Raw genomic sequence first — 23,414 nt, forward strand, 5'->3', positions numbered from 1 at the left:
TGGGAGGGAAGAAGATGCCAAGGCTGGAGAGGTTCTGGCTTCCGAAGTGTGCAAGACTTTGACGGGCCGACGAACTATTTGCTGCGTGGAAGCTCTCGTGGTGGCACGGCAGCGACGGCGGGTGGTGAACTATCTTGATCCATAACCCCATCATCGACGGCTAGAGATCACGCACCGGATCGTGAGCAAAGGCTACCCAGCGACATCAATGACGTTTATGGCTGAAAACTGGCTGGTGGCAGGATTCCTGGGGTACCTGCGATTGTATAATCCCGAAACGCCTTTCGCGTGCGCCGAAGTTGCTGCCCATACACGCGCAATCACGGCGTTAGACGCGCACAACAATTCGCTGTGTCTGTGAGCGAGGACACCTTTATGAATGTCTGGGAGATATCTTCGAGTAAACCTGGGGCGGGGCCGCGCGTAAAGCTTGTGAGCTCACAAGCGGTACCGAACGATCTACTGACCGGCGTGGTGTTCGCGTCGAACAACCTCTTCACGGCCACGTACGACACTGCGCATCTCAAGTTTTGGGCCCGGAATAAGCGGCACATCAATAAGATTCTGCCGACTTCACACTCGAGCACAACGAGCAACTTGAGGCGGGTTAATTCTCATCTACAATATATTGAATCAAGCACAGACCTTGAGTGCAGTCCTCACTTGCACCTGTAATGGTATGCCGCTGAAACAACCGCCACACGCGCTGTGTCTATTTCGTTGTCTGCAGTTCTTAGTCGTAAAGTGACTCATCATACTCGATGTGATCCTCCATATTCTTGGCAGCTCCGTTCAACGACTTCCACGGGGGCTCATGCTTTCGTCAGCGTAATTGTGAGCGTGTCCTTCTTCGCCTTCCACGTGACGTCTGTGATTTCTTGGAACAGTGCGAGATCACCAGGCTCTTGGCCTGGTCGCCTCCAGGCGCGTTCAGCAGGTCCATTGACAGCGACGTTTTGGTCCATTTCTACCACATCAACCAAGAAATTAGCAAATGCTGTATCCCACTTCTACTCAGTCCAAGTGCTTGCTCCTCACCAAAACCAGTTGCTCGTCTTTCATGTTCTTGACCAAGTTGTCGGTCAGGTAAATGCTGTCCGCACACAACTCCACCGGTTAGCTCTCGTGCACCTTTTCACTGTGAGCAACCACCGCGTCGTCCTCACCTGACGGTCCTCTTGCTGTCGCTCCAACCGTAGGACGAGACCACGCTCTTTCGAACGGACTCGTCGTCGTCCTTGGCTTCTCGGTGCTGGTGGGCGTAGTAGTAGCTGTTTTCTCCCTTCGACCATGCTCTCGTCCAGCGCAGACCTGGGCTCGTCATCCTCCTCCTCGTCATCATCCTCCTCGTTGTCGACCTCCTCTCCTCGTCCCCGTCGGTCTTGTTGGCGTCTTTTTCTTCTTGAGTCTCGCGTTGAGTCTCGCGGAGCACCGCCAGAGCATCACGGTGAGCACGACCACGCATGACGGCGGTTATCCAGGAATCCCTTGTCCATGTGCACGCTGCCCCAAGGCGTCACCAGCTTCACGTACGTCGCCTCGGCGCTGGGCACATACAGGTACGGCACGAAGAAGCCCTCGCCCATAGCGATCTCCAATTCAATTGCTGCAATGGATTCTCTGTGACGTGGCGACTACCCAAACCGTCTTTCATTGGTCAAAATAAATAGATATTTTTCGGCGAATGGCGGGGCATTGACCAATCGCCAAATCGGATCGCCGTTTGATCTGCGGCTGTGGAGCTCTCTGGCCAGACAAATATCGCCGCCGACTGCCTAAGCCGCTGGCCGTGAGTGTCGCCGCCGCCATGAAGCCGCTGTTCGGGAAGATCGTGTCCAACAAGATGCAGAAGTCGGTGCTGGTGGAGGTGGCCCGCATCGTGAAGGACCCCAAAGTACGGCAGTACTACAAGAAGACCAAGAAGTTCATGGCCCGACGAGGGGAGAACGTGCAACATCGGCGACTTCGTGCGTCTGTCGGCCACGCGCCCGCTGTCAAAGCGCAAGCGCTGGAACGTCGAGGAGATCACGCGCAAGGCCGAGGTGTAAGAAGGAGCTGGGCGGAGGCACTGCGTCGACAGGTGAAGCCCCGTTCGGTCGCTGCCGCTGCATAGACTGCTGGTGCTGCCGTCGATGCACTCGCGCAGAAGGCAGATGCAGGTGGCCGAAGGGCCGGGGGAGACGACGTAGCGCGTATTAGCTGAGCAGAAACACTGTGGAAAGTAAGTTAGAGTTGATTTCCCAGTCTGGCGTCGCGGTCCGTTCTGTCGTTTATGGTTGCAGCTCCGAGCGCTGCTGTGCTACCAGCTTCAGATGGATCTGCGCACGAACTCAGTCTACAGCTCGTCGTCGTCGTCTGATAGGTCTGCGAATGGGTCTAGCACAGGAAATCGCCAACAACCACGTTGTGCGGACGCACGAAGCCGCCGAACTTCTGTTCGCGCGAAGTAGGTCGTGTCCTTGACGGAGCCGTTGCCTTTGCCCACGGGTTCGTCGAACTGCACGCCCACCCAGTAGCCAGGGCGATCTCCGGGATCTCGCCCACGTATTGCACCTGTCCGCGCCGGCCTCCGGGCTGCACCTCGCAGCGGTCGCCCACCTTCATGCTCGCCACACTCTCTGGTCCGGACACAGTAGCAGCGTCGGTAGCAGGGCGAGCGGCGTTCATCATGGTCTTGGGCTTCCAGTTCCTTGGCGGTTGCTCTCGCTTGTAGGCGCGCACAGTCTTCTCACCTGTCATCGCATCAGCCGTTAGTGCACCACATTACACAAGGAGCTTTGCGGGAGAGCCGTCATGTCACGTACGCTTGTTGTAGTCCTCCTCGGACATCTCGTACTTCTCTGAGCAGACGAGACGTCCTCGAGGCCGCCACCCTGGACAGCGAGAACGGGTCCTTGTCCACGACGTGCAGCCGCATGCCGTTCTCCACGCTGTAGAAGCCCAGCATCCGCCGGTCGTCGTCCAGCCGCGCGAAGACCGACCCGTCGCCGCGCATCGCGGCGTCGGGCGGTGCCCGTGTGCTGGTAGACCTTGTGGCGCAGCTCGCCCACGGTGCCGTGCAGGTCCAGCCGGATGTCCACCATCTGCAGCTTGAGGTTGCTGTGCGTGATGAGCAGGCACACGACGCCCTCGGGCACGTTCTCGTACTGCCGGCCGTCCATGGCCGTCACGTACTCGCGCAGCGCGTATCCTGCGCCATGGCGTCCCGATCCTTTGTCGTGTCGATTGGGGCGACGAGCTCACTATGTTCTCTACTAAAGTGCGAATTGCATCCCGATTGACCCGGGTACAAGTCGAATCCGAATCGAGTGACGATGACGATGACGATGGCGATGGAACTGCCGGCGATCTCGGCGCTCAAGGTGTACGACGTGCTGCTGATCGCGGCGGTCGTGTTCGCCGTGGACCTGGCCATGAAGCTGTGGAGCAGCCGCGGCGCTGTATGCGGGCAGAAGCTGCTGGGCGAGTACAACGCACAAAGTGCGACTCGTGAACCGCCTCAACTCGGTCGAGACGTTCGTGGAGCAGGCCAAGGCCACGCACGATGAACGCGCTCAAGAAGGAATGCAAGGAGCTCGCAGGTGCGTTGGCCCATGAGTTCTTTTGCCTGTTCGCTACAAGGCTGATGAGCTTGATATGTGCTATGTGTCCCTGCAAGTGGAGCGGCTGGCTGCAAGCGCGCCATCGGAGCTCCAGAAGCAGTTCGACCGCATCCGAACGGTGAGTCTGCAGCGCTGAGTGTCGCTACGCTTTTTGCCTACACCACTTCGACAAGGGAAAGACCTAACATTGAGTTCTCTGTGATGAACGTCTGACGATTGCAGCCGGTGTTGATGGGGCTTGCTATGCTCTACTACTGGAACGAGCCTCTGGTCGTGCTACCGCAGGGCTACATGCTGCCGGTGGAGCGGTTGATGGCGTTCCCAGGCTTCCCGCTAGGCGCTATATCCGCTGTGGGCTGGGCTGGAATCTGTCGCCGCGTGAGCTCAAACTTATCGGCTAGATGACCTGAATATGACACTACCTGTCGAGCGCCCGAGTAGACACCGTAACTAGGCGAGATATAGCTAATAGTGCAGTCCCTGCAACCTGTTAACAGCAATGAAATCATCTGACGAGCAGTGACGAACAAAGCTCCACGGGAAGCGGAACACCTGCTGGATGAAGTCAAGCAGCAGTAGACAAATTATTGCTGCTGTGTGCGAATGGCGTCACATGCATGGCAGGCATGCGCGTTCGATTAAGCTGAAGTTACTACGTGACCCGACGCGCTGAGAGCGGCAGGTCGCGTGGCACATCGCATCGTGAGGCGCGACGACGTCTAGTAGTCCTCGTCTCCGCCGAACATGTCCATGCCGCCGCCCATGTCGACCTCTTCCTCCTCCTCGACGACCTTCTCCTCCTCCTTGGCCGGGGCAGCACCGCCAGCGGCGGCGCCAGCAGCGGGGCAGCGCGCCCGACACGGTGGCGAGCTTATGCCGGCAGCGACCACCTCCTCGATGTTCTTGCCCTCAGAGCTCCTTGACGAGCTTCTCGGCCTGCTCCTGGTTGAACTCGCCGCCGAACGAGGTCACGACCTTCTCGAGGTCAGCCACGGAGGGTGGCGTTTCCGCCGAGCACACACAACAACAAAGCAGCAACGTGACGCATCTGTGGAGAGGGCAGGCAGCACGCAATAGGCCGTTAGTATGGTGGTCCATTTGGGTTCAAGAGCGCAGCAACATTTCGCCACCGCGGCGGCTGCGGGACGCACCTTGTTTAAGTGAAAAGAGGTTTTGCTGGCAAATGCCGACGACGTCTCAACGCTACTATGCGGCCTGGGACCCACCTGCAAGGCCAGCGGTAGCCAATCACTCCGCGGACCATACAAAGCGCAAGTCAAACGGGTCCTCGCCAATCAAATGACCGATCCCCTCGATCTCACTACCGTATTTGCAAGGCTTTAGCACACGTCACAGGGAATCAAATCGCTTCAACATGCACGCACCGCTGCTGTGTATTGCATCTAGCTTTATCGCTACACCCCTGGTTGCTACGACACCATTGTGGCGGGCGCCACCACTGCCCCGGACGACTTCTTCGGCTTCGGCGGGCTGCTCAGATCGACATCCTCGAAGATACCCTCGCTCTCGTTGACGCCCACGCTGAGCACCATGTCTGGCAGCGTGGAGGACGCAGCGCTGCTTGCAGCCTCCGTGCGATTAACACTTGCTCGGCTTGACTTGGATTGATCTCGGCTGGTAGTGGCTCGCTCGCTGTTTCGGCTCACCTCGAGGCTGCCGCCGCCGCCGCTTGCTCGAGACGTCTGCGACCGAAGCGACGAAGGAGCGGACAGACTCGCCGGGGTGATGGCAGCGGAGGCGACCCTCTTCTAGACCTCGTCGCACTACTCTTGGTGCTCTTAGTTTCGTCGACGTCGCCATGTTGGACATGGCTGCGCTTCCGATTTCTCGTCTTCTTGCGGCGGAGGCAGTTGCACTTCAGCATGCGAGTGCACAGACCATCGGACCCGTTCGCCAAAATGAAATCGTACGTGCCCATGCCCACGCACAGCAAGTAGGTGTGAAAGCCAGCCAGAACGAACGAGTTTGCCAGTGATATGCAGGCTGCGTTGTGGATCCAGAGTAGTGCAATCACTGCTTTGTCCCAGCCGTCAGCCGCGTTGGCCTTCACCTCGGACTGCCACAAAGTGCACATGAGGGATACCTATAACAGTCTGCAGCAGTGTCTGGCGTTGCCGAGACCACAAGACAGTAAAACGCCTCGTAGTTGCTTTCTGCGATGCACGTGTTCAGCCACGTGCAATGGTGGTCGAGACCGGGGCTGTTCTTGTAGCACAAGCCGCAATACCGTGACTCTTTATGGGGAACTCGTAGGACGGAAGAACGTCGACGTGGGTTTCTATGAAAAAAAACATTAGTTCTGGACCTCGACGTGGTAGAAGAAGAAGTGCTCACGGGCTTTGCAGGGTCTCTCGATTCGCAGATGCACCACGCTGCCACAACGACAATCACCAGAACGGCATTTGGGAGGAGGATAGCCAGACACTAAGCACGACGAGTGTTAACTTGCGTTCGCTATGTTCAGCATCATATTGCATGATAGCACACCTTCTCCCAGCTTAGAAGCGTTGACACGAAGGTGATGAAGCTCTGCCAATAATTCAATAGTCAAGACCACACGCAGTGACGCCAATGCCGAACAAGGAACCGTAGCGTACTCCGATGAGGGACAGTTGAATGATCCAGCTCGTCGCTTGGTCTCGCGAAGGGCTTCTCGAACCCGTTGGTGCGCATGCCGGTCTATCCTCCTCGAAGCCGACGACTGGGCTCGGACCAACACTACTGTTGATTATCTGCCACCACTTCCTCGCGTCGTGGTCACCAACGCCGACGTCGCCATACGCTCGGCTATTTCGGGTAAGCCCTCAGACCTCACCAAGAAAATACACACACAGGACGACCAGGTTTCCTCGTCTTCATTCCCAGTATAAATACTCCGTCTATTCTGCGCTGCAACATAGCTGCAGGCAGGCAGTCAGACTTCAGGCGCGGTCTGGCGGACGTCTCAGATTAGGAACGATCGTTAGGGAGAGGTCCGCACGAGTTCCTTCTCCGCATGTGGCTTCCCGGCCGCCGTCGCCGCTGCGGATGCCGCGCTGACGGAGATGGCGATGACGCTGGACCAGTTCTCCAGCACGCGCAGCGCTGCACAAGAAAAAAAAAAAAGGCATTTAGTCTCGCTAGCGTCCGTCCGTCCGTCCGTCAGCGCGGCCACGCACTCATTCTGCTGGTTCATCTGCTGCAGCTTCTCGTTCATGCTGTCAGGTAGCGCACCAGCTCCGCGGACGAGTCGCGCAGCCTCGAGTGCCGCCACCTCTTCGTTCTTGCTGCTCGCCATCGTCCAAAGTGGCGCCTCACACTCGCATAGCTGGAGGCATGAACCACGTCACAGCCCCAGGCGGCGACTGGTGATTAGTCCCCGGTCCCCCATTGGCTGAAATCGTGCATAGTCAGTTCAGCGGTCCTTGCTGCGACCTTCCGGCAACATTCGGGCATTAGCGCCATCGTAACCGACGTGTTCACTCCCCGGCCGACCTCCCCGCCGTGCATGCTCGAGCTGTGCGTGGACGCCAGAAGAAGCGCAAGCTCAGCACTCTGGAGGACGGAAGCAGCAGCAGCGCATGTGGTCGGACGCGCGCGGAACGCCCTGCCCGGCGGCAGCGCGGCCGTGTCCTCGTCTCGCGCGCAGCCGCCGCCCGCCGCGGCGCGTATGCTGCCGCCACGGCCGCGTGCTGGTGCTGGTGATCGCCTTCGCCATCTTCACGTACGTGTCGCTGTCCAGCTCGTCCATCGGCGGCGGCCGCGGCAGCAGCAGCAACTCCGACGTCAGCAACGGGGCGGAGCTGCGCACGCCTCAGAACTGGGGCAACGACAAGCCGCAGCTGCTGCTGCCGTCGACGCAGGACGCGGCCCGGCACCACATACGCCAGGAGCCGACGCTGGCGCCGCCGCCAAGCCCGACTCCTTCGGCATCGTCATTGTGGCGGACCTGGACAAGAAGTCCAAGGACGAGAGCAGCAAAGCCCCAGTTCATGTCGTACATCATGCACGCCACGCTCAAAGTCACGCCCGGCAGCGCCAGCGCAAGCGACGCGTACTCGGTCACGTTCGGGGAGGAGACCAAGTTCACCACGAGCATGAACGAGGCCGGCCGCAGCTTCGAGCTCAACGAGCTGGCCTGGTTTAACGGCAAGCTGCTTGCGTTCGACGACCGCACGGGCATCGTCTTCCGTCTCAAGAACTTCGAGTCCCCAGCGCCACGAAGCCCCTGCAGGGTATTCCGGAGCACACGGCATCGTCATGGAGGAGACGGCGTGGCCGGCAAAGGGGCAGAAGCACGAGTGGGCCACGGTCAAGGACGGCGAGCTTTACATGGGAAGCGTGGGCAAGGAATTCACGGACAACAGCGGCAACGTCATCAGCGATGGCAATCTGTGGGTCGCTGTCATGGACCGTGCTGGCGACGTGCGCCACGAGGACTGGACGGCGCACTTCGCGGCTGTGCGCAAGGCGCTGGGCTGCGAATGGCCTGGATACGTGGTGCACGAAGCCATCGAGTGGAGCCCGTCGCCGTCAATGGTTCATCCTGCCGCGGCGCATCAGTACAGAGCCGTACAACGACATGGAGGACGGAGCGCGGCTCCAAGGTCGTTATTGCTAGCGAGGACTTCAGCAGCATTGAGGTGCGCGAAATTGGTGAATCACGCCGCGCGGTTTCTCGTCCTTCAAGTTTGTTCCGCGGTCCGACGACTCGGTCATTGTGGCCATCAAGAGTGTCGAGGTGGGGGATGAACGAGAGCAGACCTCCTTTATCACGGTGTTCGACGTGGACGGAAACATTCTTATGGACGAGACCGAAATCCCTGGTGCCAAGAAGTACGAGGGTGTGGCCTTCGCGCGACGGTCTTAGGTGATTGGTGCTGCTGTCATGATCTGCTCCCAGGAGTTGGGACTCCGCGCTTACCTCAAGATAGAGCAGCGACTAGGTGCAAGCAAGGTAGGTGTAGATTACAGATCCATCTCCGGGCATTGAATGTTCGAACAAGCTTCCTACCGGTGGACTAGTGGACAAGTGAGGGTGGTCCTTGCGCACCTTTCAAGCATACAGATCAAGAGAAGACTGTATTTCTTTCAGCCGCTTTCAACTATGAAGATGTCTATTTTATCTGCAGCCTTATGCGTCAGCGCTCAAAGATCATGTTCTCACAAAGCCACGAAATGCCGTCATTTAAGCCCTCGCCTGTCGTGGCCACTGCAGGCTGCACCTTGACGTGACGATTACTCTGAGACAGCTTTCTTGAAATCCCAGTGCATCCGTCAGCACCTGGACATCTCGAGCGTCCGGCAGGTCCACGCTTGTTGAGAATAATTAGTAGGCACGCGTCCTGGAGCTGGGTATCTACGAGCATGCCGTTGAGTTCGGCCTTTGCGAGCTCCAGCCGCTGTTCGTCCGCGCTGTCAAGAACGAAAATGATTCCCTGAGCATGCACTCAGGTTAGGCCCATCTCGCATGGCATTATTTTACCCGCACCTGTGTCCCAGTGATGATGCCTCCAATATGGCCTCAGTGTGTCTTGTCCCCGACATCCTGAGTTTCGCACATAAAGAGAGCAAAATGAATACACATGTACTCACACCAGCACTAGCATCAAGCTGACACCAAATGTTGAGTTTATAGCCATAGCCATCGCTTGATAGTCTCCACGTTGAAGCCGACGTGGGAATACTGGCGATAGCGCCTAAGCGCAAATGATACAGGATCGTCGTCTTGCCAGCACCATCTAGCCCGAGAAGCAGTCGCCGGTCATTGCGATTCCAAAGCGCGAAGCTCCTAGACAGCGAGGTGCCCATGGCATCCAGCCGCTCCTAGGCGGAAAATGTGGACGCGTTCGACGTAGATGCAGCACGTGCTCGGTTTAGAAACCTTTCTTGATAGCAGTATTTTTAAAGCGCAGCCATGTTTCCTTCAACCTCGTAACGACCGACATGCGGGGGAAACGAGGGTGCGGGATATATTGCCGTGGCGGAGTGAATCTCCACCGTAGCCTTCGCTCTTTCCAGCGAGGAAGTCGCGCTTGCCAGCGCCGACTTGCAGGGATCCACCTTCGGACAATCGGTAATACGGTGACCCAGACCGCCACAGAAAGCACAGCCCTTGGTGCCTGTGGCATTGGAAAGACCATCTCCACTGCGCTCCAATTCTTCGTACGGGTCCTCCAGTGCCTTGAGTACGGGTGGCACCGTTTGCTTAGCCTCAACAAGCAGATGCTTAAGATCCAGCACTCTCGGGAACACTCTTGTTGATGAATGTCGTAGCAACACCGGTCTTACCGCAACGACCAGTACGACCGATTCGATGCACGTAGTTCTCGATCTCTGCAGGCATGTCGAAGTTGATGACGTGCTTGATATCTGGGAAGTCGAGACCCTTGGCGGCCACATCCGTTGCTACCAGACATCTTTTGACCATTCTTGAACAAATCGATAGCCTCATTACGCTCCTCCTGGTCCTTGCCACCGTGAATCGAAGCGGCTTCAACGCCCTTCAGAATGAGATATTCGTAGATATCGTCGACGTCGCCTTTGCGTTCGCGAAAAATGACAACAGGAGGGCTCGTCTTCTGCAAACACTCGAGCAGGTACACGATTTTGGCGTCCTGTTTCACATACTCCACTTCCTGAATCACATCAAGGTTGGCAGCACCGGCACGACCGACGTTCACCAGAACGGGCTTGACCAGCACGTCCTTGGCGAAGTCCTGGAACTTCTGCGGCATCGTAGCCGAGAACAGCAGCGTCTGTCGCTGACTCGTGAAGTGGTTGAAGGTCGTAGCCCTTCCTCGTCGAAGCCCAAATCCAGCATGCGGTCGCCTTCGTCCAAGCAAATGTATTTGCACAGACGCAGATTCATCTCCTTCAGCTTCAGGAAGTGGTTTAGCCGACCAGGAGTTGCTACCACGATGTGCACGCCGCGACTGGCAATCAGGTCGGACTGCTGCCGCTTGTCTTCTCCACCGATGCACAGCAGACTCCGGAGCTCCAGGTACCCTGCCTTGAACAGATGGTTCGTAAAATGCTTGACGACGTCGAACGTCTGCCGCCGAGCTCGCGACGGGCCCACAATGAGTCAAAGGGCCTTCGTGCCCAATGATGGGCATCTTCTTCTCCTCTTCCAGCGCCAACATGACTAGCGGCAGCGTGAAGGTCCTGGTCTTGCCGGAGCCCGTGAAGGCGATGCCGATGATGTCGCGCGCCCGCGGATGGCCTGCACCTGGATGGGCGTGGGGCGCATGATGTTCTTGGCCTTGAGCGCGTCAGAATGGCCGGCGGGAAGCGCATGTACTCGAACGACTTGATTGGCGGCGGCGTCCTCGCCCTCCACGAGGATGTGCCACTTCTGCGGCGTCACTCGTCCGGCGTCATGGCGGCGATGCTGCGCGGCGGCCGCCACGTGGTGCGCATGGCCTCCTTGTAGTGGATGCCCTCGGCGCGCTCGTGGGCCGACACGAGCGCCGCCTTCTGCAAAGCTGGCCTCCTTGAGCATGTTGACCTCCTGCGCGTCCTGCTGCGCCTTCTGCTGGTTCACGCCCTGCTCCTCCAGGCGCTTGCGCAGCTCGTAGGCCTGGTCCAGCAGGCTCACGGTCGAGCGCTGCGGCTGCTGCGGGGCCGGCGACGAGCGCGAGCGTGAGCGTGAGCCATTGGCGGCGGACGGCGACAGCGACGCGTTCTCGGCCGCTGATCTTGCTGCTTCTGGCGCTTGCTGCTGGGCGGCCGCTCGCCGTCGAGTCGCTGTCGCTGCGCTCGTGCTGGATGCGCTCCTGCAGCTGCTTGCGGCGGCGCTGCAGCCGCTCCTGCTCGCGCTGGCGGCGGACCTTGAGCGGCGCGTACAGCCGCTCCTCCTCCTCCTGCGGCGGCGGCGACTTCATTTCAATTGAGACCACAGCGAACAAATGTTATTTATCCATTTATTTTAGTTAAAGTTTGATCAATCCAAATTCGCAGTTAACCGGACACCACAAGAACAAAGAAATTTACTCGTATAAATCTGAAAACTCCTCTATTTAGATGGAGTTTAGCACGAGGATTCCAGCAATATTAACAACTCGATTCTGGAAAAATATTCGCCGCTGCTGCAATTATTCGATTTGGGTATTACGAAATACTCCTCGCATTGCCACACGTTTGAGGGGGTTTCGGGCGTGACTTGGGTGAGCATGCGACGGAGCTCGCCAGCGCCGCCGCGATGGACGCGGCCGGCGCAGTTCCTGGTGTACCTGGTGCCGGTGGGCGGCATCCCGCCGGACGTGTTCGCGGGCTACGCGGGGCTGCTGGCGGCGAGCTGCCGCTGCGCAACCCGGGGCTACGCAGCCGAGCTGTCTCTCCGTTCCGCGGGCTGGACTGGGCGGGCGCGGGCGCGCTGCGCTTCCGCTTCGTGTCCACGGCCGAGCGCGTGGACGCCTGCGACGGAGAGGACGCGCGAGCCGCCGCGTGGCGGGCGTGCTGGGCGTGTGCCAGCCCGTCGCTCACGCTCAGCGGCGGGCTGCGCGCGGCGCACGCAGTTCGAGGCGTCGGTGCGGCGCTTCCCGGGGCTGCTGCTGGCTCTTCGCCTTCGAGCACGCCTTCGAGGACGCCACGGCCGCCGAGTGCGAGGACTCGGCGACCTCGTCATGTTCCCCGTGCACCACGAGCTGCAGGGCACGGGCAGATCCACCGTGAGCCTCCACCTGCAGGTCAGTCATGCGGGCGCTGGCCGCGTCTCATGGCGCTGGAGCGCCATCCGCTCCGCCACGTCCAGCGCCGCCGCCGCCACGCCCAGGGCCGCGAGCGGAGGAGACCTGGCCAGCGTCCTGCTGACGTCAACGTGGAGCCGCAGCAGACGCACGCCATGCAGCAGCAGCAGCAGTCGGTGTCGTCGCCCGTGCTGCTTTCGCGCGACGCCGCGACGTTCGGCTCTGCAAGCCCGACGTTGCGCTCGTCCGGGGCCACAGGCCCGTCGTTCACGTCCATCCCGTCGCCGCTGGCGGCTGGAGTCACCGCGCTGGACCCGCGCAATCGGCGGCGGAAGCGGCAGTTGGCGCGCAGGGAAAAGCTTCTGGGGGATTACAGCGTGCTGGTGAGCTGCATATCGGACGCCATGGACCACTACACGGTTGCAGTCGAGATGCTGCGAGAGGAAGAGCGGCGCAGCGGCGGCGCGCCGAGCGACACCTTGTGGCTCGCAGCCGCTGGAAGGGCACGTGTTTTGTTTGTATTCCGAGGCGCAGGACAAGTTCTCGACCGAGCTCGTGGAGAAGGCTTCTGAGGCGGTCGCGTTGTACGCGAAAGCGGGCACAGTGGAGCTCGAGAGTCTGCTTATCGAAAACCTCGGGTGGTATTATGCGGCCGTGTCCACCGCGACATTAAGGCGCTCGTCGATGGCAGGGGAAGCTAAAGTCCTGGAGAGCCTTTGGACTAAACGCTTGCTTTGGGATGTACTGGAACGAGGACTCGTGCTGTTCCCGGAGCTCCAGTCGCAGCGCCAGGTAGAGTTCCTGGTTCAAACGAGTCGAATGCTAGAGACTGTGGGCCATCGTCGGCGTGTGGCACTCTTCCTGCATGAAGCTGCTTCCTTCTGCTGGCACGAAACGCGCCTTCTGTGGATTCTCAATTGAGGTTAGTGTTGTCGCCTTCCAGCGTGACGAAAGGATCTCAACGGCAAAGAGACTTGGAAGCAGCTCTTTTAATCGAACGTGGCAGCAGAAAGTCTGGGCATCCAGGGAAAAATGCTAGGAAAGATGCCTTGCCGTGGGAAGTCACAACACAATATCGGAGAAACAGGAGAAAGGCAGCAGGCTCCGATGATGCATTTGCTGGCGTTCCGGACAACTCGTGGTTGATCATTCGTTTTCACGTTTTAAGGCAGCTCCTGACAATTGCAAGGATGCTCGGAGATGCGTTCCTCGTCGGAACGTACTGTCTTCAGCTACTGGAGATGCTAGTGTGGTGCGATTCAATCGCAGAGCAAGTGGTGGATACCTCGTCACCTGCTATGAGAAAGTCGGGCACCGCACTCTCAACTTTACTTGTGGACCATCTCCAACAGCCTGCTACTTCACTTCGCGTTACCCATGCGCCAACAGATCGTACGACCACGGGGCTCCATGCTAAAGGCGGCGTATATTTTCTCCACCACCGGGCATTGATGCAAGGATCGGGCGGAACTTTATCAACTCTCCTTCTGCTACCATGTCAAACGCGGCAGCATCCCTATCGTCGACGCTGACCAACACACCTCGGATTTTAGCCACACCTCGGCAACAATTTTCCGCCGCTGTGAACGCAATTTCTACGAAGGCATCGCCAGCGTTTACATCATTCTCCCACAATGGGAATATGACGAACCGCGCAGGTGGCGGTGAAGAACACGCGCCTGCTTTACGGGTGGTAGCAAACATGACCGATGGGAGGGGAATTTGGTAGTGCAGGAGTGAATGGAGATGCTGGTGGGCTCAAGACCTCCCGAACTTTGGGTGGTTATGACAGTGATAGCGATGGCAGACTTCATATTGGCGTGCAGACCGAAACGATTGCTGTGTGGAACTTGCGTTCGAATGAGTGCCAAGATTGAACGAAAGCTTCTCAATCTGCTGGAGTCAGACTGCACAGCGCTGCGAGCAAGTGAACAGGTGCAGTTACCCACGTTTCTTCGGGTCGACAAGCTAAAGTTACGCTCAAGTTGCAATTTGCAACATCCATTTCTCTCTCGAGCAACGGCTTTGGGCATGTTCGGTGTGCAATCCGCTTCTAACCAGCAAGCACTGAAGTCGGACTTCTTTTACTCGCCTTTCGAGAAACAGAAGATGATGCGGAAGGCTGCACAACGTGGCGGTAATGAAGAGGACGCGGTTGACGATGCGCCTGCCATGTATGAACGGGGTTTCCTGTTCACGAGAGAATTGAGCTACAGTTGACGTTGTCAATCCAACTGGCGCGGCCGTTAAACTCCAGCAGGTGAAAGCGTGGGTGACTTTTGTGGAGGAGGAGAGTGGAGCGGATGCCATGGACACCAATGCGCTCTTAAGAGATGACGCTGTGGAAAGCTACCCCAGCTTTCTCACTCTAGGTCCGTATGAGAAGCGCAAAACGGTGATGCTGGGAGTTCAACCGTTAAGAGTGGGGACTTTCCATGTTCGCGGTTGTTTTATCAAGGCGTTCAACATCACGACATCATTCACGTTGAAAGATCCCGTCACCATCCGCGTCGTTGGCGAGCTGCCGATGGTTTCACTTTCTCTTCGTGAGCACGGCTCCATGGCACTTTCAGAAGGAGAGAAAGCTGTAGCAACTAAACTCTCACCCGCTTCCAATATGCGCATCGTGATGTTTGCCACAGAGACGAAGCGGTGCATGGTTCGAGTGAGGAGCACTGGAAACCAGCAGATCACTCATTACAGGCTCGCAGTGAATGTTCAACATCGGCGTGCAGCGAAAAAGACGTGCGTGATCTTCAACAACTTGCCACCAGCATCCGCTGACACGGTTAGTGCCACCGTTCATACCCCGGCCAATCCAAAACTAGCTCCGGACAAGTTGAAACGCAGGCTTTATCCTTGCGCTGCAGCAAAATTGTATCATCGCCGCTCCTCTATGTAGCGGCGACTTCGTTAGCATTCCTTTTGAAGTATTCCTACGAGGAAAGAAGGACCCGGGGAGCCACTGGAGGACGATATCCAAATAGAGTGGAGTTTTGTATACGCCGACGAAAGTTGCTCAGGTGAAGTTTACTATCGAGAAAGCAAGCTGTCACTGGAGCTCATTTCGCTTCCATCTCTGATGCTTCGATCGGTGGCATTGCTACCATGCAGCGTGGAACAGATTCCAGCTGAGAAGATCGACAGGACGTTGTGTGATAGTGATGCACTATCCACTACAGATCATTTGTACTGCGCTATCATGGTCCACATCGTCAACCCGACAGAAACGACATTTCGCTTCCGGCTGCACCGCGACATGGATGGCAGTGGAGAGGCCATCTGCGAGGCGGAAATCGGTCGGCAATGCTCTCGTCGCTTTGTGGTGGAAGTCCCGCGCTTCCCAGCTTTAGATGAAGAGCAAGGACCAACTAAACTGACAGATATGCTGAATGATTTATTGGAGATGGAGTGGGATACGTACTTTGGGACTCAAGGGCGTCTGCGCTGCGAAGAATACCACCTCGGACCAATTGCCGAACAGGATGAAATGCAGCGAGAATTGGTATTGCCTCCAGTGAGCTTTCAGATCCATTCACCCATTGAAGCTCCCACGTCGCTTGTGGGCGGTAAACCCCAGAATGGAGATATTATCGAGATGAAACAAGGAAGGCATGGTACAGTAGCACTCCACCCGCTGAACTTCTTCCAGGCGACTCACTTGCGTGCCGAGTCCCGAACGCTTCACGCTGCGCTGTTTCAATATGTCCCGATTGATGTTACAATTCAACGGACGTTCAATACTGGTGATGGGGAACAGCAAGTTTCAGGAGTTGAATTGGAGGTGGTAATCACCGAGGAGGGCAATGAAAGAGTCTTTGAGGTGAGTGAACACGTGGTCGTTGTGGGCTTGCTCAAGACTCAAGTCACCTGGAGCGGTCCTACGGAGGAGGCTGTAAAGAATCACGAAGTCCAGTGTATGTTTTGTCAGAGGGTAATTTCCGAGTCATGGTGTGTGGACGGTTGCTTGACGCAGATAAAAGGAGTGTGGGTGGTGCGGTTTGGAGCCACCAACCAATGCACGTTTGTGTCCGATCGGAAGACGCGATCATCGCGGAGAGGACCGCGAAAACTATTTAAGAGTGTAAATAAAACCCACTCATGCGCTTTGTGCAAGTTGAAGTGAGATCGTCATTCTTCCAGAGTGACGATCCAACTTCAACTTCACGCGATAACAATTTTAGCGTTGGAACGTGCGTTATGTGTGTACTGGTATTTGTGGAGTTCTTTGAGTGGGGGAACTCCAGGGAAGTGAAGAGTGCGTTGCTTGTGAAGCGATATGGTGCGCAACGAGGCAGTCACGAGCGAGTACTTCCAGATCCGCAAGTTGCTCTGGGACGAACTCAAGCTCAACGTGCGCGCGTCAGAAGAAGGCGAGTTGCGAAGCGCTATTGGAAGCCACCTTATCGAAGGAAATGAGGTTAGTTGCCATTGTCCTGGATTGTCTTATGACGTAAAACTAAAGTTTGATGTCGTTGCAGGACTTGCGACAGGAATTGGCGGTGCTGGTCGAAATTCTGACGGAGTTCCAGCAACAGAATGACGATATTCGGGTGGGTAGTTTCCCCGCATGCGGCGTGGGGCTGAAGTGGGCTGACAATGTGGCTGCAGGATGCTTTGGCAAGGCGGCCACACATTCCGGAGCCCCCAGGGCGACCTTTGCTCATAGAGAAACTCAAGCTTTTGGCAGCCGATATGCACGGACCGTCTCGCCAGGTCGCAATTCGGTCTGCCAAGGATTCTGAGGTCTTGGACTATGTTTTGTCAACATCGGATACCTTTAACCCGAGCAGCTACCAGGCGCCAATGACACCCAAGATGGAGGGTGTGTCGCCTCGATCGATCTCAAACGACCCGGTAGATGGTGTTGCCCTTCGACCAGGCACAGCAACCGGATGGCGTCCAACGACGTCAGGTTCTCAGCGACCGGTATCTAGGGGTCGACAATTTCCGTCTCCTCGATTGCAGCCGTGCTTGACAGCCCTGAGGTTGGAATAACATTTTGGTGCTACTTATTTAGTTGCTGTCTTCTCATTTGCATTACATGTATGCAGGTACATCATCGTCTAAACCTTGACGAGATTGACGCGATTAAAGAGGATCTACGTGAAGCACTAAACGACGAACACCAGCTGCTACTTGAAGACATTGATTTCATTCAGGTACTGGCTTTTGTCGTGGGAGAATAGCCTAAAATCACCATCTAACAAATTATGACCCGAACAACAGGGTTGCCTGGAAATGGAAAAAGATCTCATCGATGATGACCGGAGGAAGGTTACAGCAGTGAAGCCTCCTCCATCGTTGAGCGATCTGCACGATCTCCGCAAAACACTGGAGAAAACGCTAGAGGACCAGGTACAGCTAGCTGTCGCTTGTGCTGACGCGATTAGGTAGCACGTGAATTAACGCGTTTTGCTTGTACACTTTGACATTGTAGGAGGCAGTCGGGCAAATGGAGAGTATACTGAGCAAAGCTACCAAACCCAGCTCGTTTGTTCGGAGTCGAATGTACGCTCACAAGATCCATGGCACTGTTCAGCTAATCATGGAGTGGTAACCTCATCGAAACGATTTTGTTTTGTGTAGCTTCATGCCGGTGCCTCCTATGGAGCCTCCGTCTTCTGCACCTCAGTCACGAGGTGATTCACCAGCACCATCACGTCGCCCAGGCCTTGCTTCTATCAGTTCCTCATCTTCCTCGTCCTTATCGCGGACTGGATCAACAACAAGAGTGCTCAAAATTCGACACCTTGTACAGGAGTCTCGAGATGAACCTTATTTATCGTAATACAAGTCGTGAAGAACAATAGCATGCTGTCCAGGCGTTTATATTAAATTGTTCTGCGTCGTAAGTGTGGCTATCTCTTCGAGGCAACTTGTGCTTTTTGTTGTACATGCGAACTGTCACTCTTCGTCGACAGAGTGAAGCCCAATCTCAGTGAATTCCAGATTGTTGTCAGCTTCCTTGCGATCGGCTCCTTTCAACTTCGATGCCGATAAAGCAACTGCTGGTCGAGAAGGACGCAGCGTCGGTCCGTCGAAAGCCTCGTCAATAAATTTTGCTGGGTTGGATCGGCCACGGTCCAGAACCTCCTTCATGATCAGCGGGATGTCATCAAATCGAGATTGGATCGCGTCGTGGAGGTGTGAGGTCAGCGCGACATACAACTACGATGAAGAGAACATACATGCATACGCTGTGATTAGTAAGGACCAAATGCTTGCAATAAAAAAAGAAGACTTACCCGATTCATGCCAGATAACACGCTTGCATGCTTGTTGCATTCCGGATAAAGGACCCCATTTCGTAGCGCCACAACGCACTGTAGCGTGATGTTGATGAGCACACAAGCAAAGGAAAGTGACGTGTCGGGTGCTGTGACAGTCCGTGGAAGCGATGCGCCAGATCTGGGTAGGTGTCCACCAAGTATAGGATTTGAAGCAGCGAGAGCACTCCGCACCCGCGCAAGTCCGTGGAGGGTCCGTGCCCTGGAAACCAATATCTTCCCAATGTCTGCCGATGAGAAGAACATCGCGAGGGCTTTTCGTGATCTTCCTGTAGATAGTCTGCAGTATCCCTACCACCACATCGTTGTGAGCGTCGAATGCAGTAGCAGCGATGCAAAACACGCGATCGCGCTCCTCAATTGCTCCAGCAAATGTAAGCCGAGGGCGTGACAAACAAGTCAAGCATGATCCACGCGGGAAATCCTCAGATACAATAATGTCTCGGTGCTGCATGACATCGGGTGTCTCCGCATAGTAGCCCGCTGCCTCAGCGTATGATATCTGTGAAACCGACACTGTTGTCTCCGGACTGTTGTTGGTCTTAACTGTCGATCCTGACCCCGACGTTTCTTGGGTTTGTCGATGCTGTACCAGTTTAATCTCTCTCCACTCGGATGCCTCATCAGCATCGCTTTTCTCAGTTATTGTATTCACGTCTTCAGCGTTGTCGTCAACAACGTTGACGTTGTCAGAACTTCCGCGATTATCCTCGGTATCATCATCATCATCACCATCAGCTTCCTCTGCTATAGTTTCTGTTGCTCCTTGGGTTTGGCTGAAGATACGCCCCATAACGGACATTGACCGACCGATTTCTGGAGCTTCCGTCTTTTTCACAGCATCAATGTTCTCGTTCTCATCCATCAAAACTTCTTGATCTCCCAGACCTCGTTTGTAAATGCTGTGCAACTCCGTCAACGATAGCGCGTCGGGTTCTACGGCAGCTTCAGCCGATCGTCCTGTTGTCGAGTCGGCGTTAGCAGCCTCCATTGCTTTGTTGCTTTCAATGAGTCTTTTTTCTTCATCAGTAGCACGTTTGAGTTCTTTCAGGAGTTCCTCCTCCTCCTTCCGCTTCTGAGCCTCTAGCGACTCTCTCCATGCTCTGAGTTCATCTTCCGATAACGCATCCAATTCTGCAGCAGGCTTGATGTCAAATGCGAATTCGTCTTCATCCGCACTAGTAGCGATATCACCATGCTTAGTAGGACTAGTGCTAGCTGCAGCTGCTACCGAAAACGACAGATCGTTTGTCAGTTCCATCTCGTTTTCGAACTCGCGTTCATCAGGGAAGGCTGGACCACTAGGTAGTGAGTAGCCACCTTCATCCGCGGTCGCGTGAGGCTCGTCGGCTTTCTTGCGCATACTCTGGTACGAAATACCAAAAGTAGCGTCGGCGCTGAGTTTACCTGCATTGGCTCCACCCGCCATTTTATGGATATCGGAGAAGGGGCTACTAGGCTCCAGCGTCGTGACACGCGCAACTCGAACCTCCTCTCCAAAAGAAAGATCGATGGCGCTAGTATCGTTGTTGATGCTGGGTAGTGCCTTCAAAAGTGTGTTTTCCTCCTCAACTGCGGCGGCAGCCACTTTAAGTATTGGCTCAACTGAAAGTGCGCGTTTCTCCATCCGCTGTTTCTCCTCAATTTCAAGAGTGCTAACCACGGCTGCATCAACCTCCAGGACATCTTCGTCGTCCTCATCTGGATCATTCAACTGCAGCGGAGGTGGCAAAGGTGCACTCTCGTCATCTTCTTCGCCGTGGGAGTCATCTGAATCATCATTTTCGTCTTCCACGGGATTCATGGAACCAACGATGACAGGGATAGCTGTGGGTGCTGGCGGAGGTACAACGGGAGGGTCTGAATACGCCTCCCCAACTTCGCTGACAGCTTCGCGAACTGGAAGAGCGGGCGGTATATTTTCCTCTGCTTCAATTGTAGCGTCAGTGCCATCATCCGCGTTTTGTCCCGTTTCATCCCGAACTTGGAGAGGCAACCACAGCATCAAGTATGTGGGTCACCACGACAGCCTCGTTGGTATCATCTTCCTTAGCATCTTCAACTTGCTCTGATGCATCCGATGTTGGATCGAGCATTGCAGCATCAACTGTTTCAGTCACCAGAGCAGCCTCTTCTCCTTCGTTGCTTTGGATAGTAGCTTCTGTCGAAGGCTCAGCCTCAGCTACAGCACCCGATATACCGTCGTCTTCCTCCTCTGCGGTGGTATGTGGAAGTGCTGTCTGGTCTTGTGTCGGAAGTACTGCTTCGTTCTCTTCCATATTTTGCGATAGGTGTTCCTGGTCTTCCTCTTCATCACCAATCTCGTCTTCTGCGTCTGTTGCGAGGTCGAGGACAGCTTGGACCACATCTTCACCGGAAATTGGTGAGGTTTGCTCTGCGAGAGTTGGCTCTTGGGAAACCGGTTCACTGTCTTCTTCGGCGATATTTTCCTCCGAATGAATCGTGGGAACGATTTCCGCAACTGTGCGCTCGTCTAAAGTTCACACAGTCGTATCGCCATCAGCTCATAAAAGAGGACTAGCCTGAACAATCACAGCACAACGCACCAGCCCCGGAGAGCTGCGGCGAAGATGTCGATGCTGTGTCGTGAAACTCGTCTACGTTGTCACCTAGCGCATCATCATCTTCATATTTGAATTTGAACACCAAAAACACACGAAGTCGTCAGTATCTTGCAAGCGAAACCTTCTGCCGCTTTTCCAACCTTCGAGATCCGTCACAGCGTCCAGCTGGCTCAGTATGTTGTCCGTGGTCATATCCCCCAAGCCTGTCGATGCAATTTCGTATTAAGGCCTCGATGCAACGGACAGACCGCAGCAACTCGCACCTTCCCCGTCGTGCTCCGGGTCCGCGTCGAAGAACGCCTCTGCGTCTGCAGCAGCAGCAGCAGCAACAGCGAGTCCTCAGCACCTAGAGAACGCCCAGTAACTCGCAGACAAATGGGCCCAAACCTTCGAACGTGTCCCCGTCGCCCACTCCGTCCACGTCGTGCAGCAGGTCTACAGCACGCAGCAAAATGGGTCACCCAGCGTCCACCTGCACTTCAACGTGCCCCATAACCGTCTCTCTCACCATCCAGCACATCCACGTCCGACGGAGCGCCAGCGGCTCATCGCTCTAGCTGTTGCTTCCTGGTATGAAAAGTCTGCTCCCTTTCTCGCTCCTGTCCTGGGCGCCTTGCTCTCAATTGCTCGGCCCAAGGTCTCCGCGAAAACTGCAACGGCCTGCCTGCACCGCTTCAAGCGCCGCCAATTTTGGACCAATGGCGTCCGCTCGCAGTTCCGTGTTTCCACCAATGGCAGCACTTCGAGTTATTATGCGGGCCAAGGCGGCGCTGGCGCTGCAGGAGGCGGGCGTGGTGCTCTCGTGCTTCGTGCGCTTCGGCGGCGCGGCCTTCTGCCTCATGCAGGCGGCCGACACCATCAAGTGCGTGGGCCCGTCCATGCTGCCCACGCTCAACCGCGACGGGGACATTGTGCTGCTGGACAAGCTCTCGCCCAGGCTCTGGCGGCTGCGGCCGGGCGAGGTGGTGATCGCCAGGTCCGTGTCCAACCCGCGCCAGACCGTGTGCAAGCGCATCGTGGCGCAGGAGGGCGACACGGTGTGCGTCAAGCCGCGCTACTCGTCGTCCGAGGTCGAGTTCCACAAGATCCCCAAGGGCCACGTGTGGCTCGAGGGCGACAACAAGCACGACTCGCACGACTCGCGCTACTACGGCCCCGTGCCGTACTCGATGCTGCAGGGCCGCGTGGTCATGAGGGTGAGCTGACTGGCTAGCTGGCAGGCTGTGGCTGCGGCTGCAACTGCGGGGAGGGAGGTGCTAACGTTTCGACTTGTGCCGTGTGCTGCTGACAGATCTGGCCGCTCAACCAATGCAAATGGATGAAGAAGGAGGTCTCACCGCAGGCGTTCCGAGAGAGATAGGTAGATGATGCGTGTAAGGGCTCGCTTTAAAATTGGCTCGGCCGATACACTCGCCGCGAGTCGGTATCGTCGATGCGTATGCGCACAATTTCGAGTTGGTTACCAGGCTCTAGCAGTGTTTCGTGCTGACATGTAGTTCCAGCGCGCAATGCGTGCTGGTCGGGTTCGTTTGGTAGGTTGATCGGCAGGGTCAAAGCATCGGCGTTTTAGCGTAGCCGCTTTCTAGACTTTAAAACGGTCGAGATAATGGCATCGCTCGGAACCAAGGATGGTGTGGGTGTTTTGCAGCAGCGTGACTGCAGTTACGATCGCACCAAACGCGAACAGCGTGACGCTGCCCGTGTTTTCTCGGGATGAGAGCGGTGTTGGACACTAGCAACGTGAACGCCGTTGGGCCACAAACGCCCAACAACTGTTGCCACAGCCTACGATCGTTTATGCGGTACCTGGTTACCTACCTACCTACAACCACGTAATAGTGAGGTCAAGGATCCAAACCAAACTGCTACAAATTTGCAATGGCGTACACCTTTGAGGGTATTGACGCTCGCGGGTTTGTATGCGTTGCTCTCTTGCTAGTTCTCACCGTAGTATACCTCGTACAAGTGGGTGAAAACTTCCCCAAGAGGTGGTGCCTGACTTCAACTACTACGGTTCGCCACGCCAGACAGCTTGCGTGTTCTGCTGCACGGTATAACGTGTCCAGCGCTCTGTCGTCCAAACGTTCGATAGTTTACCGCGCCCGCCTCATCAATCCTGGTAAGCTTGCTTCACGTTACAGCTGCAAACTTACCACCGGACAGACCTGTGCTCCTGGTTGGTCGCATGGCGAGTGCCTTTCCGTCTTCAGTCCGGCTCAATCGTGGCCAAATAAAGTCGCTTGATCC

At 56.2% G+C, this 23,414-nt stretch overlaps 14 protein-coding genes across 15 annotated transcripts; 6 read left to right on the forward strand and 8 right to left on the reverse strand.

The window, feature by feature from the left end:
* Positions 1-733: 733 nt before the first annotated feature.
* On the reverse strand, positions 734-1,586 carry IUM83_10144 (HSP20-like chaperone; the record flags this gene model as incomplete). Its single annotated transcript, XM_067934630.1, has 5 exons — positions 734-817; positions 899-967; positions 1,039-1,093; positions 1,167-1,311; positions 1,469-1,586. 5 exons carry the CDS (start codon positions 1,584-1,586, stop codon positions 734-736), a joined length of 471 nt encoding a protein of 156 aa, XP_067793198.1.
* Positions 1,587-1,807: 221 nt separating this feature from the next.
* On the forward strand, positions 1,808-2,113 carry IUM83_10145 (30S ribosomal protein S17; the record flags this gene model as incomplete). The annotated part of the gene is made up of 1 exon (XM_067934631.1): positions 1,808-2,113. The coding sequence occupies one exon, from the start codon at positions 1,808-1,810 to the stop codon at positions 2,111-2,113; it is 306 nt and encodes a 101-aa protein (XP_067793137.1).
* Positions 2,114-2,376: 263 nt separating this feature from the next.
* IUM83_10146 (Tubulin-specific chaperone B) lies at positions 2,377-3,161 on the reverse strand (the record flags this gene model as incomplete). Its single annotated transcript, XM_067934632.1, has 2 exons — positions 2,377-2,732; positions 2,837-3,161. The coding sequence occupies 2 exons, from the start codon at positions 3,159-3,161 to the stop codon at positions 2,377-2,379; spliced, it is 681 nt and encodes a 226-aa protein (XP_067793196.1).
* A 153-nt stretch (positions 3,162-3,314) lies between these two features.
* Positions 3,315-4,007, forward strand: IUM83_10147 (protein GET1; the record flags this gene model as incomplete). Its single annotated transcript, XM_067934633.1, has 3 exons — positions 3,315-3,480; positions 3,659-3,720; positions 3,825-4,007. 3 exons carry the CDS (start codon positions 3,315-3,317, stop codon positions 4,005-4,007), a joined length of 411 nt encoding a protein of 136 aa, XP_067793197.1.
* A 504-nt stretch (positions 4,008-4,511) lies between these two features.
* IUM83_10148 (Ribosomal protein) lies at positions 4,512-5,155 on the reverse strand (the record flags this gene model as incomplete). Its single annotated transcript, XM_067934634.1, has 2 exons — positions 4,512-4,650; positions 5,040-5,155. The coding sequence occupies 2 exons, from the start codon at positions 5,153-5,155 to the stop codon at positions 4,512-4,514; spliced, it is 255 nt and encodes an 84-aa protein (XP_067793139.1).
* A 761-nt stretch (positions 5,156-5,916) lies between these two features.
* IUM83_10149 (uncharacterized protein) lies at positions 5,917-6,296 on the reverse strand (the record flags this gene model as incomplete). The annotated part of the gene is made up of 3 exons (XM_067934635.1): positions 5,917-6,047; positions 6,111-6,152; positions 6,221-6,296. The coding sequence occupies 3 exons, from the start codon at positions 6,294-6,296 to the stop codon at positions 5,917-5,919; spliced, it is 249 nt and encodes an 82-aa protein (XP_067793108.1).
* Positions 6,297-6,585: 289 nt separating this feature from the next.
* IUM83_10150 (60S acidic ribosomal protein P2) lies at positions 6,586-6,900 on the reverse strand (the record flags this gene model as incomplete). The annotated part of the gene is made up of 1 exon (XM_067934636.1): positions 6,586-6,900. One exon carries the CDS (start codon positions 6,898-6,900, stop codon positions 6,586-6,588), a length of 315 nt encoding a protein of 104 aa, XP_067793083.1.
* A 283-nt stretch (positions 6,901-7,183) lies between these two features.
* IUM83_10151 (Soluble calcium-activated nucleotidase) lies at positions 7,184-8,472 on the forward strand (the record flags this gene model as incomplete). Its single annotated transcript, XM_067934637.1, has 3 exons — positions 7,184-7,837; positions 7,896-8,141; positions 8,365-8,472. The coding sequence occupies 3 exons, from the start codon at positions 7,184-7,186 to the stop codon at positions 8,470-8,472; spliced, it is 1,008 nt and encodes a 335-aa protein (XP_067793117.1).
* Positions 8,473-9,831: 1,359 nt separating this feature from the next.
* IUM83_10152 (DEAD/DEAH box RNA helicase) lies at positions 9,832-11,488 on the reverse strand (the record flags this gene model as incomplete). Its single annotated transcript, XM_067934638.1, has 5 exons — positions 9,832-10,010; positions 10,081-10,397; positions 10,460-10,656; positions 10,834-11,220; positions 11,435-11,488. 5 exons carry the CDS (start codon positions 11,486-11,488, stop codon positions 9,832-9,834), a joined length of 1,134 nt encoding a protein of 377 aa, XP_067793179.1.
* Positions 11,489-11,805: 317 nt separating this feature from the next.
* On the forward strand, positions 11,806-13,213 carry IUM83_10153 (Targeting complex (TRAPP) subunit; the record flags this gene model as incomplete). Its single annotated transcript, XM_067934639.1, has 2 exons — positions 11,806-12,675; positions 12,827-13,213. 2 exons carry the CDS (start codon positions 11,806-11,808, stop codon positions 13,211-13,213), a joined length of 1,257 nt encoding a protein of 418 aa, XP_067793161.1.
* Positions 13,214-16,571: 3,358 nt separating this feature from the next.
* On the forward strand, positions 16,572-18,083 carry IUM83_10154 (Targeting complex (TRAPP) subunit; the record flags this gene model as incomplete). Its single annotated transcript, XM_067934640.1, has 8 exons — positions 16,572-16,712; positions 16,774-16,845; positions 16,904-17,117; positions 17,261-17,280; positions 17,347-17,454; positions 17,522-17,650; positions 17,733-17,803; positions 17,882-18,083. 8 exons carry the CDS (start codon positions 16,572-16,574, stop codon positions 18,081-18,083), a joined length of 957 nt encoding a protein of 318 aa, XP_067793180.1.
* A 116-nt stretch (positions 18,084-18,199) lies between these two features.
* On the reverse strand, positions 18,200-20,386 carry IUM83_10155 (uncharacterized protein; the record flags this gene model as incomplete). Its single annotated transcript, XM_067934641.1, has 4 exons — positions 18,200-18,463; positions 18,541-18,671; positions 18,757-19,809; positions 19,903-20,386. 4 exons carry the CDS (start codon positions 20,384-20,386, stop codon positions 18,200-18,202), a joined length of 1,932 nt encoding a protein of 643 aa, XP_067793118.1.
* Positions 20,387-20,555: 169 nt separating this feature from the next.
* On the reverse strand, positions 20,556-21,682 carry IUM83_10156 (ELMO domain-containing protein 3; the record flags this gene model as incomplete). 2 transcript variants are annotated; one of them, XM_067934642.1, is made up of 6 exons in its annotated part: positions 20,556-21,076; positions 21,150-21,212; positions 21,308-21,370; positions 21,431-21,475; positions 21,555-21,602; positions 21,676-21,682. In XM_067934642.1, the coding sequence occupies 6 exons, from the start codon at positions 21,680-21,682 to the stop codon at positions 20,556-20,558; spliced, it is 747 nt and encodes a 248-aa protein (XP_067793086.1). The 2 variants fall into 2 exon arrangements, with proteins under 2 accessions (XP_067793086.1, XP_067793085.1); XM_067934643.1 differs by having other exon boundaries at positions 21,150-21,227.
* A 183-nt stretch (positions 21,683-21,865) lies between these two features.
* Positions 21,866-22,527, forward strand: IUM83_10157 (signal peptidase I; the record flags this gene model as incomplete). Its single annotated transcript, XM_067934644.1, has 2 exons — positions 21,866-22,363; positions 22,459-22,527. The coding sequence occupies 2 exons, from the start codon at positions 21,866-21,868 to the stop codon at positions 22,525-22,527; spliced, it is 567 nt and encodes a 188-aa protein (XP_067793084.1).
* Between the last annotated feature and the right edge of the window lie 887 nt (positions 22,528-23,414).

Source organism: Phytophthora cinnamomi, assembly GCF_018691715.1.
Source record: "Phytophthora cinnamomi strain GKB4 chromosome Unknown Contig30, whole genome shotgun sequence".
Taxonomy (NCBI): Eukaryota; Oomycota; class Peronosporomycetes; order Peronosporales; family Peronosporaceae; genus Phytophthora; species Phytophthora cinnamomi.